The sequence below is a fragment of the Mandrillus leucophaeus genome, unplaced genomic scaffold (assembly GCF_000951045.1).
Source record: "Mandrillus leucophaeus isolate KB7577 unplaced genomic scaffold, Mleu.le_1.0 Scaffold532, whole genome shotgun sequence".
NCBI classification, from domain to species: Eukaryota; Metazoa; Chordata; class Mammalia; order Primates; family Cercopithecidae; genus Mandrillus; species Mandrillus leucophaeus.
Genome location: NW_012105720.1, coordinates 1,135,580 through 1,156,478, shown reverse-complemented (window position 1 = coordinate 1,156,478; position 20,899 = coordinate 1,135,580). Strand labels below are relative to the sequence as shown.

Here is a 20,899-nt window from a genome sequence, read left to right as displayed (position 1 = left end):
AAAAAAAAAAAAAAAAAAAAAGAAGTACTTACCTTTTGGAGAGCACAGAACAAAAACATTGTCCTAGAAATAGGGAAGATCAAAAGGGGAACTTACAGTTCAGTCAGAGACAACTCCGAGATTATGTGAGAATGCTATTTTCTTTTTGTCAAGAAATTTTGTCTACTAAACATCTCTAAGTAAATACTAAATACCCAGCAGAAAAGGATGGAGACTATAACAAAACAAACAAAACATAACAAAAAAAGCCTTACCTTCTGGAATGATCTCAATCACCAGAGAAATAACATTTTAATATGATCTTAACAATTTTACACATAACGTATGTTGAACATTTACACTCTGGCAGGCACTGTGATAGGCACATTATCTGTATTCTCATTTGATTTTTAAAACAATCCTCCCAAAAGGGAGATTGGTATTCACATCATATGTCTAGTTAATACTCTAATGTCTTTCCACTCTAAAATCCCGTGGACTGTATTTCTTCCATTAGCATAGGAATAGAATTTTAAAGAGACTCTTAATATTCAGATTTTAAAACAAGTTCATTTTGATCACTAGAAATAAATGCTTATTTTAAAAATCTTTACCATGGTTTTTCAAAGCTATATGACTCGATTTGCATTTTAGGGATAATTGAGATATTACTTTGTTTTCCTGAAATTCTTGGCTCTCTGTAACTCACAGAAATCTATCATTTTTGATAGGAAAATATTCTGATTTTAATCTTTCATATATTAACTTTATGTTGTAGGAATATTTCTAAAAGAGTTTCTCTACTTGCTGTTCCCTATAAAAAACAGATGTAGATCTAGATAACATATAGCACACAGGTTTTCCTGACTGTATAACCTGTGCTAGAGTACTGTTGTCACATATTCTTACACATAACACATGTATACATGCATTAGCGAGTGAACACAGATGCTGAATTTCTACATTTTTTTGTTGATATCCCTGCAAGGGGCAAACTCTTGTTAGAGAGAAAGAGTAGAAGTCACCTGATTGTAGCTCCCAGGTCAATGATAATGATATAGGTAGCTTTTCTGACTGTAGATATTTTTTCTTTTTTTTTTTTTTTTTTTTTTTTTTTTTTTTTTTTTTTTTTTTTAGTCACTGCTCTGGGTGACTGCTCAGGGTGGTTTCCTTAACAAAAGTCTTGTTTGCCACTCACTGCTTCTGTTTCTTTTTCCAATTTCTGCTAACTTCTGCAATTTGCTTCTTGTGTTATCTGTTCTTTCCCTCCTCTTAACTCTTCCTAATTTTCCTATTTTCTGTAACTCCACCTATGTTCCTCTGTTGTGTGAGAAATGGCAGTCCTACGAAAGACATTGGTCAGCTTGTCAAACTAAAAGCAACAGTGTGATTGGCTGACGATCATAGTATTTTATTTGATCTCATTATTAAAACAAACAGGCAAAAAATTCTGAGGATACTTTCCCTGATTATAAAAGTAATACCTATTCATTGTGTTAAATTTAGGAGATATAGAAAAGAGAAATCACATGTAAATGATGGTTACTTTATGGTATGTTCCTGTATTTAAAAATTATTCTCATTTTTTGGTCTGTGCATATGTACTTTTAGAGACAAAAGTTTGATCTATGGGCATATTCTATTGTAACCCTCTTTTTTCACTTAAGAATATAGTGTGTGCATCTTTATATGTACCATATAGTGTTTCTAAAAATAGATTTTCATTTAGCAAAGACTTTAAAACTTTCCTTCAAAATCAGAGTTCAACAAAAAGCCCCAAAATTCGGAAAGGCAAGACATTGGCTAGATTTGCAATTAATGTTTGTTGGTTCATTATAATAGTAGCTGATATTGGCTGGGCGCGGTGGCTCACGCCTGTAATCCCAGCACTTTGGGAGGCCGAGGTGGGTGGATCACGAGGTCAGTAGATCGAGACCATCCTGGCTAACACAGTGAAACCCCGTCTGTACTAAAAATACAAAAAATTAGCCGAGTGTGGTACCATGCACCTGGAGTCCTAGCCACTTGGGAGGCTGAGACAGGAGAATCTCTTGAACCCAGGAGGCGGAGGTTGTGGTGAGTCAAGACTGTGCTACTGCACTCAGCCTGGGCAACAGAGCAAGACTCAGTCTAAAAAAAAAAAGAAAAGAAAAAAACTGCTGTCTATTGAATATTTACCATGTGTCAGACACTGTGATAAGTATTTATTGAAGTGATCTGCTTTGATTCTTCTAGGATCTTTTGTGCTCAATACTTTATGTGCATTAGCTAATTTAATTCTTAGACCACGAAGTAGGAGCTATTGTATTATTCACATTACAGTACACAAACAGAGGCACATTTTGTCCCAGTTCACCTAGCCTGGTTAGTGACAGAGCTAGAATGAAACCCGGGCAGTCTTGATTTCAGTAGGCACTCCTGTATGCTCCGTACTATCCTGTCTATTCCTAGGCACTAGGAATCGCTTTCCTTACTTTCACTTTACTTTCTTGTATTTTGTTTTTAAGTTTAGAATTGGAGGAGTGTTCTGGTTATTGAAGTAATTTTAGCGAATTTGTAATATAAAAGGTTAGTAAATAATCATAAAGTATTCAAGATTAAATTTCTTACCTAAACAATTTATGTTGCTGTACATATGAAGAATACACATCTATTTTTTATATATTTAGGGGGTGTAGATATGTAAATTCATATTTGATACTGTTTTCTAATCATTTCAAGTTATTTGGTCTGATTTTTATAAGATAGGACTAGATTATTAGTATTTATATCTTATAAAGTACGTAACAAAAAATATATTCTAAGAGAATCTAAAGGGTTCTTTCTTCATTTTCTTCTTTGCTTATGATTGCATTAGTACTATTATCTAATATAATATTATTTGTAATACTATTTTGAGTGTCTTTGCAGGAATGTATTTAAACCACTTTCTATTTTGAGAGGATTTGTATCATTGAAACTAAACAATATAACCGGAAAGGGAAGGAGTGATGATGTCACTGCCAGTCTGTGCCTGGGTTCCCACTCTGACATGCAGACCAAGGGCCTCTAGGCAGTCTGTATATTAATTATTCTCGAAGATTATTTCTTTTTTTAGATTAAAAAAATGTGAATTCCCAAAATTGTCTTTCTATACCTTATTTTGGAGTTCACTACTGTAAATTTAACAGCAAACTACACTTTTCATTACTCAGATTATCTTTATCATGATATGTTGAGGCAGATATTAAAATTAATGTCTCGGCCAGGCATGATGGCTCACTCCTGTAATCCCAACACTTTGGGAGGCCAAGATGGGCAGATCATGAGGTCAAGAGATCGAGACCATCCTGGCCAACATAGTGAAACCCCCTCTCTACTAAAAATACAAAAATTAGCTGGGCATGGTGGCATGTGCCCGTAGTCGCAGCTACTCGGGAGACTGAGGCAGGAGAATCTCCTGAACCCAGGAGGCGGAGGTTGCAGTGAGCCGAGATGGCGCCACTGCACTCCAGCTTGGCAACAGAGTGAGACTCTGTCTCGAAAAAAAAAATATATATATATCTATATATATCTATATCTATCTATCTATATATATATATATATGTATATATATCTCATGAATTTACAACGAGTTTTGGTGGCTGTAATGGGGTTAAAGTGACATATATGTGATTGGAGCTTTCATGTGTATTCCCTATAAGCTGTCCTACAGTTTTTTTTCTGCAAAGTCAGAAAGTGTAAAGCAGCAAATCTCTGTGGCTTCTAACTGGCTTACTGTGTTTAGATTGCTCAATTGCAAATTATATCTGCAGTGTGAATGTCAGTCCTTGTGACTTTCAACTTGGGACTCAAATTTGAGCCCACCATTATTTTTTCTTCTTATGGTTCCCAACACTTATGACATATTTCTTCCTCTTGGCAGTCACTGAGACCTTTGAATCCCCAGTTTCAACCCCTCTAAAGAATCACCACCCATTCCATCATTCATTCATTCAACAAACATTACTGACCACCTACTGCAGTGCATGCTAGATACTGTTCTTGATGTGGTTGTAGCAGTGAACCAAAGAAGTAAAAATATAGTAATAGTATTTTCTAGAGTGAGTTCCTATTTTTCAAATAGAATATACTTGCGTATTCCCAAATATACCTTACAAATTTGACGAATAACTGTATAAATGTTTTTGCATGATCTGAGTGACCAATTTTATCTTATTTAGATTTAATCCTCCCCCCCAAAAAACTGTTGATTTTATTGATATTTCTGCTTTATCCATAAGTAACTGACCCTAAGTTATATTTATTGCAGGTAAATAGAAGAGTTAGGATTTATGTTTCGATAATTCATTCCAAACCTAGGATTTTTCACTGTGCCTTTTTCAGTATTCTTTAAATTTCAGTTCTTTAGAATTTATTTATTTATTTATTTATTTGCATTCTGACCCCAAGTATTCTGCATGAAGCTACAATACAGGATGGTATTGGCTAAGAATGAAGATTCTTACTCATATTCACATTTGTTAACCTAATTGTACTTGTTTCTAATGTAAAATGAGTGTAATAACCATGTACCTCACATGTTTGTCATGAGGCTCAAAATAGATGATATGTATCTAAGAATTCATGTATATGAAAACATATATATGTATGAATACATACAGATGTATATATATGAGAAGAGCATAAAGAGCTACTTCTTTTTTTATCTTTATTGCAGTGAAGGCAGGCTGCAACATTATTGGGTCATAAAGCAACTCAGTTTTATTTATTAATATTCAAGTATTAGTACCCAGAATTTGAAAAAGAAGTCACATCGCTTCTTTTCTTTTCTGTTTTGAGACAGAGTATTGCTCTGTAGCTCAGGCTGGAGTGCAGTGGTGCCATCTCGGCTCACTGCAACCTTTGTCTCCCAGGTTCAAGTGATTTTCTTGCCTCAGCTTCCCAAGTAGCTAAGATTACAGGCACCTGCCACCACGCCTGGCTAATTTTTGTGCTTTTAGTAGCGATATTTCACCATGTTGGCCATGCTGGTCTCGAACTTCCAACCTTCAGTGATCCGCCTGTCTCAGTCTCCCAAAGTGCTGGGATTACAGGCATGAGCCACTGCGCCCAGCCATCGTCACTTATTTTTTTCTTAAAGATCTCTCACTTCTCTGCCCTGTCTTTAAGTGTAGTGTATTAACATTTATATAGTTGTATGTCTTTTACTTAACAGGTACAAAATATTTAAAAGTGTTCAGGTGAATGAATTTTCAAGTCTCTATTCTTTGAATTTTATTTCAGTGCTGCAGGTGGAGAAATTTTCAACCTGTGTTTACCTGAGTTGGCTGAAATGGTTTCTGAAAATGATGTTATCAGACTCGTTAAACAAATACTTGAAGGAGTTTATTATCTACATCAGAATAACATTGTACACCTCGATTTAAAGGTAACGTAACATGTGATTTAAAGTAATGCAACATCTGTGTTGTTCTTCTGCTCTTAGTATGCACAACTGCAAACTGGTATTAACAGGAAACAATGGTTGGTTCCTGGTTGTCGAGACTGCACTGGTGTGCTCTTTGCTTACTGTGTGCTACATGGCCTTAATTTTATATTGGCAGAAAGGAGAAGACTGCATGTGTGAGCAGCTCAATTTACTGGGCTCTTAAAATGCATCATTCCTGTGTTCTAATCCTACATTAGATGGAATTATTCCATTCCATCCCACTCTTGCAACCACATCCTGGACCTTCTTATTTTAAAATGCCGTCTATCTCTGAAATGCTCAATTATGTACTCTCCATCCCTGAAAATAAATCCTGCTAATCCTTATTCATTTGCTGCTATTACTTTCATTCATTTTTGTCTTGAGATTTTCAGTCTTTTGGCTCCTTCCAGATCATTCAGGCTGTTTACCCAAGCCCTGAACCTCTAGTCTCTGATCTCCATCTCTCATGTTATCCTTTTCTCCTTCTCTATCTCTCATGTTGTTATCCTTTCTCCTTATCCTTCCTCCATAGCCACACAAGGACCATAAGATCTGAATCAGTCTGTCTCTCATTTCTTAAGCATTAGATTCTTCTATTTTTATGTGGTCTCCTTGCATGATCCTTTGGCTTCTACTACCACTTTAATAATAATAATTCAAAAATCTCCACCTATAGCCCAGGCCTCTCTCTTAATTTCCAAATCCTCTTACTGCCTCTTCAAAAGATAAAACCCTGTAGTTCTGTTTTGGGCCCCACTATGGAGCCAGGGGGACAGTATTTACCATCTAGTATCCCTGCTATTTCCCCAACTGATAAAATATTGGAAAAGAAGCAACATAGTAAATGCCAACATAATCATGCTCCCACCAGCTTCCTGTTGGGTCATTTTCCTGCTAACATCAACCCAAGTACATTACATAGCATCGCATAGCCCTTGAAGTCCGGGATGGCATATAAACCTGTGATTGACAACAACAGAACTAATTACCTTTACCTTTTCTCCTGTAATAGGCTCTGTGCTTTAATAATAAACAAGCATGAGATTGTCCCAAAGTTAAGTGACTGTTATAATTCTTTGCACAGATTTTGGGAGCAGCACCTTGGCAAAGGTACGGGTTATGACAGCAGCAGGGAACTTTGTAATAGGCCGTGGGCCTGCGATAGTAGTAAAGCAAAGTCACGTGGTTCTAGGAGGCAGTGGGTGAGGTGTACTATGCCTCTTACTGTCTAAGCTAAAGCCAGGGAGCAGTCAGACCCGGCTCATCCAGAATCATCACATTGTACTGAACCATTTTTCGTTTCTGGAAATGTTTACATGCTCATTCCTTCATGCCTTCTTTAGTGCTGCTCCCTAGAGCACCTTTCTGTTCTTTTTTTTTTTTTTTTTTTTTTTTAATTCTTTAGAATTTATTTATTTATTTGCGTTCTGGCCCCAAGTATTCTGCATGAAGCTACAATACAGGATGGTATTGGCTAAGAATGAAGATTCTTACTCATATTCAAGTTTGTTAACCTAATTGTACTTGTTTCTACTGTAAAATGGGTGTAATAACCATGCACCTCACATGTTTAACTGCACCCAGCTACCCAGAGCACCTTTCTACCAGCATACTCTTTCCAGCTTAAGCATCATCTGTACTGCAAAGCCTTCTTGGAATTTCTTATTGACAGAATGAGGTAGTCTTTTTATTACTGAGTATTCTATATCTTAATCTTTCCATGTAACTTCTTTTTTCTTCAAACCTAGAATCCTTTTTGGGTGTGGTTTTGGCTTTATGCATCATTGAATAATAGCTCCTCCGAAGTAGTAAGTCAGTAAATGTTTGATGCATGACTCAATATACTCAAATTATATTGACTCATGACTCAAGTGATGATTCCACTTAATATACCTCCCATCTGAGACTAGTATGCTTTTATTGTATATTACTTATCATGTTTTTGTTGTACTTTATTTAGCCACAGAATATATTACTGAGCAGCATATACCCTCTCGGCGACATTAAAATAGTAGATTTTGGAATGTCTCGAAAAATAGGGAATGCGTGTGAACTTCGGGAAATCATGGGAACACCAGAATATTTAGGTAAGAATTTCCTTTTATTTTCTATGCCATTTTGAAATTTATTAAGTAAATGATACCTCTGTAGAACTATATTTTAGAGCATGTAATTCGATTCAGTTAATAGGATTTAATTGGTTCAAGTATTTTGATACATTAAAACTTGGTTATGACACATTTAAATGAAATGTATTGAATGAAAGTATGAAACATGTACAGCAATTCAGGGGACACTGAATATGTAAGTGTACAAGTTGAACATTTGTGTATAAAGGCTTTGTACATAAGGAAAAAAGAAACGAGTAAGAGGGAAGTTAGGGAAAAAGAGAAAAATGGAAAAAGAAAAAATGCAACAGTCAAGTGGCCCATGATTGTCTTTGATGCCTGGCTGTTGGCTAGATCTCACTTCTATTTCTCTCTGGTCCCAATTCCAGAGCTGTTCGCAATACAGATATCTTCAGTTTAAACTTACAGGAATTGTTAGCCGGCCTCCCCATTTTTATTGCTGCTGCTTTAAAATATAAGGTTTTGCATAGGATTGTGAAAGTAGGGTTTTGAAGAAGAGTGCCAAAAAGAACCTTTGATTAGGTAATCTGGGTATATTGTATGAAATCAACAAATTAGATTATGCATATGAAAGGTTTTTAAGTTGTATGAAGCGGCATATAAATTTGAAGTATTTTAACTTACAATCTTTTTACCTTTTTTTGTTTGTTGTTCATACTGACGTCCCCCTGTGGACATTGAAAAGATACAGTTAAACAGAACAGATGTGACTCAGCTAGGCAGCTGTCTTTTCCAAAAATAAAAAACAGAGAAAATTACTAACTTTTGAATGCTAACTGGGGTCCTAGAATAAATGAATGTAATTATTGGTAACACAGCTCACAGACGTATGTGAAAATGTTATAGGTGGTTTAACAGAAGCTGACTGTATATGATTTAAAGGCTTTATTAATAAAAATGTTAGGCTTTAGGAAACAGTTTCTCTTTGGAGAAATTATGAAACCGTATTATGAAACAAACTTATTTTTCACTCATAAATCCTAGTTTGAACTCTACTAATTTGAAATAATATGGTAATGTTTAGAAAGCATAGAGAATTTATTTTGCACTTTTTTTGGCAAGTGAAGACGGCAGAAAATTAATCACTTTGAAAATTAGGTCCTTGATAATTTAAGAGGAATGTTTAATCCACTTGAAAATCTAGCATTTCTGGCCAGGTACGGTGGCTCACACCTATAATCCCAGCACTTTGGGAGGCCAAGGTGAGTGGATCACTTGAAGTCAGGAGTTCGAGGCCAGCCTAACCAACATGTTGAAACCCTGTCTCTACTAAAAATACAAAATTAGCCAGGCATGGTGGCGCATGTCTGTAGTCCCACCTACTTGGGGAGCTGAGGCAGGAGAGTCGCTTGAATCCAAGAGGCGGAGGTTGCAGTGAGCTGAGATCATGCCATTTGTACTCTAGCCTGGGCAATAAGAGCGAAACTCCATCTCAAAAAAAGAAAAAAAAAAATCTAGCATTTCTGAGCAACAAACTTTGCTCGTAATGTCATTGCAGATGCACGTGATTCTATTACCCCAAAAGAAAAACCTAAATTAGTCTAATAAAATAATGCAAATTAATTCCAAAGTAATAAAACTAAATTTTTTTTTAAATTCTAGCTTCTAACATTTTACTTTTTTATAATTGTTTTTTCTGAGATTAAACTTAATGAGTTTAACTACCTAGCCACTAGATACTCCAAGAATAGTATCCGTGTTTTTGAACCATCTGATCATATAATTTACTCAATATTAGGGATGTTTAAATGTCCAATCACAAGATAATTAATACTGTGCTAAATTTCTATCATCTTATGTCACTAGACTTTCCAAAATTAAATCCAGTTATAATTTTTTTTTTTCCCCCCGAGATGGAGTCTCACTCTGTTGCCCAGGCTAGAGTGCAGTGGTGGGATCTCAGCTTACTGCAACCTGTGCCTTCCTGGTTCAAGGGATTCTCCTGCCTCAGCCTCCTGAATAGCTGGGATTACAGGCATGTGCCATCACACCTGCTTAATTTTTGTATTTTGAGTAGAAGCAAGGTTTCACCATGTTAGCCAGGCTGGTCTTGACTGTGACCTCAGGTGATCCACCTGCCTTGTCCTCTCAAAGTGCTGAGATTACAGGCATGAGCCATCATGCCTGGTCCCAGTTATAATGTAATATAAAGTGATTTTCTTGTTTTAAAATTTGTCAGTATTGAATTTAAATTTTATCTTCTCTTTCAGCTCCAGAAATCCTGAACTATGATCCCATTACCACAGCAACAGATATGTGGTAAGATTTTGTTAGTTACCTAAATACTTCTTTATGGAAAGTTGGGAAATGTATATTCTGAGATTCTTTGACTCCAAGAGTAAATAATAAGGCTTTCTTCAAAAGATTTTATTTGAATATCATTATTATGCTACAGGAAAATATTTACGTATCCATTCTTTTTAAATAATACTTAAGTTCTGAGCCAAAAGTATGGAAATAAATAGGAAAATCTCTCTCTGTGATGAAAACTCAGTTGAGTAAAAGAACAAAATAACTGCAGTACAGTGCTACGTGTTTTAGGATAAAGGTGAAATGCTTAATAAGCATAGAAGCAGCAGCAGACAGTCCATTGCTGGGCTCCACCTCATGAAGGGAGACATCTGATCTAGGTCTAAAAGAGTTAGCCAGGAGTGGTGGTTTAACACCTGTAATCCCAGCACTTTGGGAGGCCAAGGCAGGCAGATCATCAGGTCAGGAGTTCGAGACCAGTCCGGCCAACATAGCAAAGCCCCATCTCTACTAAAAATATGAAAATTAGCCAGATGTGGTGGCGCGTATCTGTAATCCCAGCTACTCAGGAGGCTGAGGCAGGAGAATCAATTGAACTGGGGAGGCAGAGGTTGCAGTGAGCCGAGATCATGCTATTGTACTCCAGCCTGGGTGACCAAAAAAAAAAAAGCTAGAAGAAGGTATTTGTTAAGCAGAATAATGAGGTCAGGCCCACCCAAAAATGTACTTTTATGAGAGTACATCTCTGGGAAATTGTGACTTTTTGTGGCTAGCAAAGAGAGAATATGATAGGGAATAGAACCAGAACTGATACTGGAGCTTCAGTTGAGACTGCAAAGGGGACTGACTCCACAGACCAGGTGGAAGGTTTAGACCTTTTCTGTGTTCTGTGGAACTGCTCATGCGTTTGCCCAGGAAAAAAGATGATATGGCTAAATAAGTTGGTGAAACATGTACTATATTGTCTTTTTCTGGCTCCTGGGCACCAGACTTGCCATTAACATATTTACAGATTTTAAAATGTTTACAGTGAAAAAATTTGCCTGCCCAGCTTTATGCTTCGCCAAACTTGCAGCCTCTATTTGCGCAGAACCTCTCTTTACATCTCACAAGTCATTACTTTGCCATTGGAAACCATTTAGGAAATGCTGCAGCAGCTTTGTGTATTCCACAGCAGGTATCTGTGTGAAGGATAGATGGTAGCAATAATATTATTTATTGAATACATTGTATTTATGTAACACGTGCATTCCCTTGTATTCTCTTTCTGTGAGGCACACTTTGAGATCATTATTTTAGTTTTAATAATATAGGAACTTTGAAAAGCAATGTAAGTCTGTAGTTTAACCGTACCAGTTTTGAGGAGAGGAGTATGTTGAATGTCGATTATACTTTATATAAATGTTTAAAAATTAATATACATTTTAAGTTCCCCTCCCTTGTTTTTCAGGAATATTGGTATAATAGCATATATGTTGTTAACTCACACATCACCGTTTGTGGGAGAAGATAATCAAGAAACATACCTCAATATTTCTCAAGTTAATGTTGATTATTCAGAAGAAACTTTTTCATCAGTTTCACAGCTGGCCACAGATTTTATTCAGAGCCTTTTAGTAAAAAATCCAGAGTAAGTAATAATTTGTTTAAATATGATTACAGATTTGTTTAAATACTATTACAAAATAAATAATATATGCCTATCAAGAAAAGTATATTCTAAAATAGTATAAAATTATTAGAAGTATGCTCAAGTTCTAGGTAAAATGAAGAGAGGTGGTATGAGCAATCATTAACAAATACATAACTTCAGATACAAAATATACAACAGGGAATTTTGAAGTGAAGAAAAGATTTGAGTTATTTCTCACAACCCACTACTAATCTCTGAAATTACCTAAAATAATCAGACATAGAAATTTACAGTACACATGGCTGGTTATAAGACTTTATTGTAAATGATTTATAAATAATTTTACTTACATAACAAGTATCATTTACTGATTGTGAAATCTTGAAGGATTGGATGCCCTTTGACAGCCTTACAAAAGAAGCGAGTCAGCTGGGCATGGTGGCTCATGCCTCTATTCCCAGCACTTTGGGAGGCCACAGTGGCCAGATTATGAGGTCAAGAGTTCGAGACCAGCCTGGCCAATATGGTGAAACCCCATCTCTACTAAAAATACAAAGTGTTAGCTGGGCATGGTGGCGTGCGCCTATAGTTCTAGCTACTCAGGAGGCTGAGGCAGGAGAATTGCTTGAATCTGGAAGGCACGTGTTGCAGTGAGCTGAGATCGCACCACTGCACTCCAGCCTGGGTGACAGAGTGAGACTCCACTGCAAAAAAAAAAAAAAAAAAAAATATTTGGAGAGCAGTTAAACACCATCTTTCAAAATATAAAGACCCAGTAACTTTACTAGTAATTCATCCTATGAAAATAATTAGAGAAGCTCTCAAAAAACATTTTCTCAATATTCATTGCAGCATATTTATGATAGCAAAATGCTGGAAGCTTCAATGGGCATCTGGTTAAATAAATTATGGTGTATCCATATGGAAGAGTACTAAATAATACAGCTGTTAATAAATATGTTAACTCTGTACTGATGTGAAAAAATGCTTGAAATGCATTATTGAGCGAGTGAAGAAAGCCAATTGCAGAAACGGAGTATGTGAAGCCGTCTATGTGTGTGTGTATGTATGTGTGTGTATATGTTTGTGTGTATGTATATGGACATATATGTAGAAAAAATATCTGGAGGTGGGATGGGGGAATGAAAAAACAAAATAATTTTACTTTTTACCTTCATGAGAGATAATATGGTATAATGCTTAAAAGCACAGACGCTAGAGTCAAAGTTCCACTTAACCATTTACAGGTTAGGAGATTTGGGGTAAATTTCAAGCCTCCTGGTACCCTACTTTGCATATTTGTTAAATGAGGGGAATAATAGTACCCATTTCATTAGTTTCTTGTGATTGTTGAATGAGTATTTGAAGCATATAGAATAGTCCCTGGCATATAACTAAGCATTCAGTAAAAGTTAGCTGCTATTATCATTATTATTCTCTTCTGTACTATTTAGATTTTATATTATGAGTATGTTTTATTTTCACAATAATTAAAAAATATGTCTATAATCTATCCAACTGAAGACATTTTCAACTTGATTTTTAATTCTCAATTTTCCCTTTCTGCTTTCTTTCAAAGGAAAAGACCAACAGCAGAGATATGCCTTTCTCATTCTTGGCTACAGCAGTGGGACTTTGAAAACTTGTTTCACCCTGAAGAAACTTCCAGTTCCTCTCAAATTCAGGATCATTCTATAAGGTCCTCTGAAGACAAGACTTCTAAATCCTCCTGTAATGGAACCTGTGGTGATAGAGAAGACAAAGAGAATATCCCAGAGGATAGCAGCATGGTTTCCAAAAGATTTCGTTTCGATGACTCATTACCCAATCCCCATGAACTTGTTTCAGATTTGCTGTGTTAGCACTTTTTTCTTTGACTCATTTGGACTGAATTTGAAATTTTATATCCACTCCAGTGAGATTATGGTTTGTAGCTTCATATATGACATGTTTATATTGTAAATGCACTTTTGCATAGAATAATTTAGGGAGTGTTTTAATGTTAAATTACTAGTTGCTAGCATGTTATGGTTTCATATCCTGAGATAGCTCTGCAGATAAGAAAATATTTAAATATATGACAAAAAGTAAAATTGTACATGTATGTGAGTTTACATGTTAATGAAATAAGTTCAAATGAACTTATCACAATGTTTTGCATATCAACAAAAAAAGTGGCTTGAGTTTTATTATGGTTGGTATAAACTGAACGCAAGACATTGGACTTTAAGGGGTTCTCTCTCTAAGGTGACTCTTATACCATGCCTTATCAACATAATTTGTTTAGGAAAGCATTATGAAGTTTAAGCCAAAGTAATTTCTACTTTATAGATGCTCAAGAGACATTTTACAATTGAAAATGTTTTTCAATTACAAATATTTTGAAACTGCATAAGATTTTCATTCTCTATGGTCTGTTATATGAGAGAGATCCTTTAACCAGAGCAAAGAGGGAGTTAGAAACCTGATCAGGGATATTCTTTACAAGTTGGAGCAGAGAAAAGAGTAGCATGGCTTCATTTTAACGCAAATGTCTTTTTCCTCCTCCCAACCTACTTGAGATCTGATAAGGTCTCGATGGAGATATTTGGTATGCAAGTGTAGAGTTTTTTAAACCTCCAGAATTTCTAGGTAGAAGATACTTAGGTAAAGTTAAATATTCTCTATTTTTAGGCAAACATATTTATTAATTGAATATAGAAGAAAATGTTGACACACTCAGACAGCTTACTGAATTTTAGATGTCTTCTGTATCTTAGAATACAAGTCAGTCATTCAGAGTTCTAAAAGTGTGCTTAAAAAATTACAGCACCGGCAGGTCTATTAACACAGTGCCGGAGTCAGCAGTAGCAAGACTGATGTGATCATAAAACATGACGTTGGGCTCTTCTGAAGTTGTTGTGTGAAATTCCTAGTGAGTGAGGAGGCTCAGCTTAAAGCCATCTGCAGAGTGGCCCCTCATTGTGGTCTTTTGCTGGGACAAATGCAAGAAAGAGACTAGGGAGAGCAAAATGTTTGCTTATGGCTAGAGACTATATCCAGCCCTAATGATGGGGACACTTAGTCCTTTTTGGGTAATCTTTTATGAATTTTCACCTGATGACTGTTATATTGGTCTGTTATCATGTTAACTGTGATCTCATGACCGTGTTGCTGTATCAAAAGAAATATTTTGACAAACAGTAACAACAACGTGGTGTTCCCCCTTTAGACCTTTAACTTCTCAAAATTTTGGTAAGTTTCCAAATTCTTTAATAATAACTTAAAACCGTTTTGAATAACTGTCAGGTCACTTTATTTGACCACATGGTGAATTTCTTTAACATCTTTGGCATTTGTTAAGGAAAAGTTTTTTCTACTTGTATATGTGTGCACATGTGTGTATGTATAGGTGTATGTATATATCTATAGATAGATACAATACATTCTTTAGACAGTTTTCAAGATTCTTTGCTATGGTATATTGTGCTCAACTCAGGTGCCAAAGGAGTTTTGTTTGTTGTTGTTGTTGTTGTTTTTGAGACGGAGTTTCGCTCTGTCGCTCAGGTTGGAGTGCAGTGGCATGATCTCAGCTCACGGCAACCTCCGCCTCCCAGGTTTGAGCAGTTCTCCTGTCTCAGCCTCCTGAGTAGCTGGGATTACAGGCACATGCCACCATGCCCAGCTAATTTTTGTATTTTTAGTAGAGATGGGGTTTCACCATGTTGTCCAGGCTGGTTACAAACTCCTGACTTCAAGTGATCCACCCGCCTCGGCCTCCCAATGTGCTGGGATTACAGGCGTGAGCCAGCACGCCCGCCCAGGAGCTCTCTTCTTATGACATATAAATTATGACATTTATATTCTTTATATGACTTTATATTCTCTTCTTATGACATTTAAATTCTTTAAGTAGTTTGTTGGTCCAACAAACCAGACATCGTATAATCTAAATTGAGCCCTTGTATATCTAAAACTGATGAGTTGTTTCTAAATTGTTGATTGTCCATTTACTTGCCTTTGGTATTAAGATAATGCAAGTAAAGCTTAGTAAGTCATTGGATAATGAGGAAATGATTATGTTTCTGAAGACCATATTGTATTTTTTATTTTTAGAGGAATTATGCCATCCCCCCAAAAATCAAGAAATATTTGAATTTTAAATTATAAGCTCATTTGTAAAAAGACACTTTATACCAACTTTCTCTTTCTCTGAAAATCTTAAAATAGTTTACATCTACCTTTAATTAGTAGAATACAGAGTTGTAAATTTCCATGTCTTTTTTCCTAACATTAAGTTTTATAGTAGAAAAGCAACTAGTGGTTGCACAAAGATATAAAAATCCAGTCTTTTTACAAAGGTGTGAATTTAAATAATTTTATTGATTGCAATATGAAAATAAACCAATCATTTAAGAGCTTTTTAGCAAATGATTCAGTTCTCTCTTTTCCTCCCAAGATTGAAAAGCATAATGTATTTCTCTGAAGTAGGAATCTAGAGAGCCCCTATGAGTAGACAGATGTCAGTAACACTTGAACACATGCAAAGATAAGTGTTATATTGTTGTATTTTAAAGTTTAATTTGCTTTTTGGGTAGGATCCCTAAATAGATAGGATTTTTAAATAGATGATATATACATGGCAATTACAATTGTCATTTTAATTATTTTCCCTACAATAAAAAACCTAGCTCTGAGCAGTGAAATTGTAATGGCACTTTAAAGGAAGTAAGCCGTTAACTGTTCTCTAGTCCAGCGATCCCCAACCTTTTTGGCACTAGGGACAGGTTTTGTGGAAGACAGTTTTTCCACAGGACTGGGGGGATAGGGGGATGGTTTCAAGATGATTAAAGTGCATTACATTTATCATTAGATTCTTGTAAGGAGCATGCAACCTAGATCCCTTGCATGTGCGGTTCACAATATGATTCGAGCTCCTTTGAGAATCTAATGCCATGGCTAATCTAACAGGAAGCTGAGCTCAGGCGGTAATGCTTGGCACCGCCCCCCCGCCCCCCACTTTCTGTGCAGGCCAATCATGGCCTGGGGTTGGGGACCCCTGCTCTAGTCAGTAATGAGATAAGGTACTTGTGCCAGAATATAAATCAACACATTGCTTCCTTTATTAAAGACGTCTTGTTATTTTTAAAAAGTCAACTGAGCCAGTATGATTAGTGATGTAATTGATTTTCATTCTGGCACAAGCCTCTTTCATTCTGGACAGCTCACAAATAGTTAATGGGCCATGCTTTGAATAGCCTTCCTCTAAGCAACATTTATAAATATTGATATTTTATAACTGTTTACATTTCTTCTGTTTATTTTTGAATTTTCAATTTGATATCTTGTCCTTATTGTATAAACAACTGTACTTTAATTTCAAGTAGTAGTAAAATTATTTGTCTTCAGTTTGTGGGGATTATTATCAGTTTATAATTTTATAAAAGTAGTTTAAAGAATAATAGTAAATTTTACATAAATTACAACTTCCCTGCCATGGTTTATTAAATAATAATATTGCTTGAGGCATATAGACAGACATTATTATGAGTATTCCAGTAAGAAAACTACATCAACTTGATCATTCTGGCTAAAAATTAAAAAGCACTTTTTTATATCTGTGGTTGTCATTTATTTCAAAGCATTTCTAAATCTATTGTTCTTGAAAGTATGTCTGGATGTTCTATCCTTTGACATAGGTCATCTATGAACCCTCTTTGTGTCTAATAAACATATCTGTAAAGGCATGTAAATCTGAAAACAATTATTCACTGGCATCAAGGAATAATTTTTAGAAAATGTCAATGAATGAATTTAACTGTACTACATGTTGCACTACAGTGCACTACATGTTACACAAAACATGAATGAGGGATTCTTCAAGATATTTATAATCTGGTTGTAGACTAAGGAACAGTTAGTTCTCATTATGCATGGTAGTTATGTTCTATAAAGTTCCCACACTTTAGTTACTAATCATTGCTCCTTGGGGAAATACAGAGTTAGGTTCCTGCAAGGCTCTGTTCATAGCATTTTAAACAATTGATCAATACATAATTTTGTGTATTTCTATTTAATCGTACTTCATTTAATATATATTGTTGGTTCATTAACATTGAACTAACAGGCAATAGCACTGTAATTCATGCCTGAATGAACTTACCTAATGTGTTTTTGAGGGAGAAGGAAAGGAAAAATGATCGGAAAAATTCAGACTGCAGAAGCAGCCTGCCTGAAAAGTCACACAGCAATAGGCAAAAAATAAAACAACCTTGGGAAAAACTCAGGCTGCACATGGACAGGTAAGAAGATGAGGCTGTAAAACACAGATAAGCAACTCGGGCACAGAAGGAGGGGGCGAGTCTCCTGGGTAACACCAAACTTCACACTCATACAGTGGGCCCCAGTAAAAACAGTGGGCCTTAATAAGCGCACTCCTTTCCTTTAGGTACACTAAGATAGGGAAGCCAGAAGTGGATGTTGGTGGGGGATGTCTGCAGCTGCAAGAAAACGTCTGGGAACACAGGAAACTCCCTCCCAAATAAGTGACACAAAGCAGCACACAGTAACAGATTAAGAGTCTGCCTAAGTGATCAAGGAATTGGGTAAAGGCTGATAGAAACTCTGCTCTATGCAGGTAGCACACCTGGTCCCAACGAAAGCTTCAGGCCCTAGGAAGATAAGATGCCCCCTTCCTCACTAGCCCATGTATAAAAACCGTGACATTTTTACTGGAAACCTGCTGGGGACCCCTCTCTGACAGCTGTTCTTTCCTTTTGCCGATTAAACTCTTGCTCCAGTTTCTGTGTGGGTTTGTCCGCAACCTCAATTTCCTTGGCCGTGAGACCAAGAACCTTGGTATTTACCCCAGATAATGAGGCTGCTTCTTTTTGGGGGCTCACCCAGGCTTTGAAAGTGGATTCATCAGAAGGGTAAGGTAGCAGACTCTCTACTTTCACTTCCGAGGCTTCTCATCCTCAGTTTTTATTCTCTCAAAGAACTATCAAAAAATGAGGCATCTGTCTGCTGATTAATGAGCCACAAGGGCTAGCTGCTGGTCTTAAAGACTCAAATGTCAGGCTTGCAGGGGAGGACTTGTCCATCCCCAGTGCTCTCAGGGTGCTGGGAATGTTGGCTCTGTCCAAACCAGTTTTCTGTCACAGAGAACTTTGCTGTTGCATGGGGCTGGAAGAGGTCCTGGAGCAACTGAGAATTTCTGACCATGGTTACTCCTGGACTGACCCCAGCCTCCGATTGCCCAACCAGGTGTTGGCCATAGGATCACCAAGCTTTCCTATGTAAACCTTAGTTTTCTCCTTTCCTTTCCACAGTCACTGTGTCTCTTATGCTCTCTCTGTATGCACTGCTGCAGGGGTTTTTACATCCTGGGGAAGTAATTCAATTAGGCAAGTTTAGCAAGCACCTTAGCAACCAGGAAGGCAGGTCAAAGGATTGCTGTTTTTGTGACTTTCTACAGACAGGAGGACTTCATAATCCACATCTCAAAGACTACTTAACTCCTAATGACAGCACTTCCTGGGGTTGGGTAGGAGGTCACACCCTGCCAGTGAACATCTCTCTTTCCATCCGGGCTGTTTCCTTTCCCACATGAGGAGCTAATACTGCCCAGTCAGACTGGATAGCCCCTCTATGAGACAAATTAACTTTCTCCTGCTAGGAGGTATGCTATGGGAACAACTTGCCACATGTCAGACTTCACTCTCTGTCCTTTGTTTAGAGGGCATATGGAGGTAAAATTACTGCCTTGTATTTCAAGGCTTACATAGCCACCTAGTGGAATGAGAATCCTCTCCCTGGGTGACCTGTACGCCCTTTGCCAAATGCCTCTAGTTTTCCAGTTCTTCTCTTTTTCACATCTGCTAGAGACCAAACGTTATGCCCCCTCTGCAAGCAGGAGATCTCTGCTTTCAGGAGTGAGGAGAAAAATGTCCTCCAAAACCAAATTTTAGTCTCAATACTCTCCATTAACAGGAAGGCCACCAATTGACCCTTATGTTCTCTTGAGACACCTATTCTGCCTACAACTAGAATGGCATCTAAATAGAAAGGGGATTTTATGTCTGGAAGTTAACTAGAACCACCACCTAAGAATACATTCTCTAGTCTGGTCCATAATAGCAGAGTATAAAGCTCAGTCCAGTACACTCCCTCCATTAAAGGGCGTTGCTCAAATGCAACTGTTACATAATCTCTCCCAAGACTCATCCATCAAGGAGCCACACAAGTCACACAAGTCTGGGAGATCAAAGGACAGTCACCAGGCAGGGGACTAAGGCTATATGGGCATGTGTGACTATCCCCATTATTTAGCTCCTCTGGGATCATGGTTTGAGAATCATGCCTGCAACCACTGGGTGGCACACACAGTGCTGGAACCCAGTGACCAAGGAGGGAGAACAGTCAGGGGGACGCTCCCACTGTCTTCCCCTCTACCTTGGGTCATACCAAAAAGAACAAGGAGACTGAGGAATGCCTCTTCTCTTGTCTCTTTTCTAGGATGGGTAGCAAGCTATCTTCAGCCTGCACTCCTCTGGAGTGCATTTTGAACTCCTTTGACCCCAACACTCATTTTCTTTTGCCCAAGGGCATCCCCTTCTTACCATCTCAAGAATGAACAGACCTGGTCAGCCAAATGAAGCCTTGACTTTAATCTTATTCAACAATTAGATCTTTTCTGTAGACAGAAGGGCAAATGGTCCAAGGTCCCCTATGTACAGGCTTTCTCTGCCCTGCAAGACAACCCAGACCTTTGCAAGTATTGCACAATTGACTCAGCCCTCTTAGCAATCATATCAGGCAGGTCTGTGGAGAGTAGTTCCCCTAAGTCAGAAGAGCAGGTTTTAGAGGAACCATTGGAGGTTGCTTCTAAGTGCCCCAGTTCTTCCAGTTTCCCTTATCCAGGGACCCCTCCAATTCTGCCATCAGCTCCTCTAGCTCCACCATCTCTGAAACTCCCCATTGCCGCAGTTTCACCCTACCCCTACAAGAAATGCCAGATGGAAGGGGTACCACTAGGGTACATGCTCCCTTCTCATTACAGCACCTTAGGGAAATAAAGGGACACTTGGGCAGCTTGGGCAGATTTTCTGATGACCCTGATAGGTATATAGAGGCTTTCCAAACTTTAACCCAAGTGTTTAATCTAACATAGAGAGAGATGCTGTGCTACCTTTAAGCCAAACTCTGTCACAGAAAAGCATTATAGGCAGCAAAAACATTCAGAGATAAACAGCATATCTCCTATAGCCGGTCTAAAGTTCTTTTTCTTTTTTTTTTTTTTTTTTACCAAGTCTCACTCTGTTGCCCAGGCTGGAGTGCAGTGGTGCCATCTTGGCTCACTGCAACCTCCACCACCCAAGTTCAAGCAATTCTCCTGCCTCAGCCTCCCGAATAGCCAGGATTACAGGTGTGTGTCACCACATCCAGCTAGTTTTTTGTATTTTTAGTAGAGATGAG

The 20,899-nt window shown here is 37.4% G+C and overlaps 1 protein-coding gene across 2 annotated transcripts in view; it reads left to right on the top strand.

The window, feature by feature from the left end:
* The window catches only part of STK17B (serine/threonine kinase 17b), a 42,640-nt gene extending 25,470 nt beyond the window's left edge, over nt 1–17,170 (top strand). For both annotated transcript variants that reach the window (XM_011997184.1, XM_011997185.1), the window contains 5 exons: nt 5,245–5,389; nt 7,392–7,518; nt 9,771–9,819; nt 11,261–11,440; nt 13,023–17,170. In XM_011997184.1, coding sequence (XP_011852574.1) covers nt 5,245–5,389; nt 7,392–7,518; nt 9,771–9,819; nt 11,261–11,440; nt 13,023–13,305 — 784 coding nt within the window. In that variant the 3' untranslated portion in view covers nt 13,306–17,170. The remainder of the gene's footprint in view (nt 1–5,244; nt 5,390–7,391; nt 7,519–9,770; nt 9,820–11,260; nt 11,441–13,022) is intronic.
* Nucleotides 17,171–20,899: the final 3,729 nt, after the last annotated feature.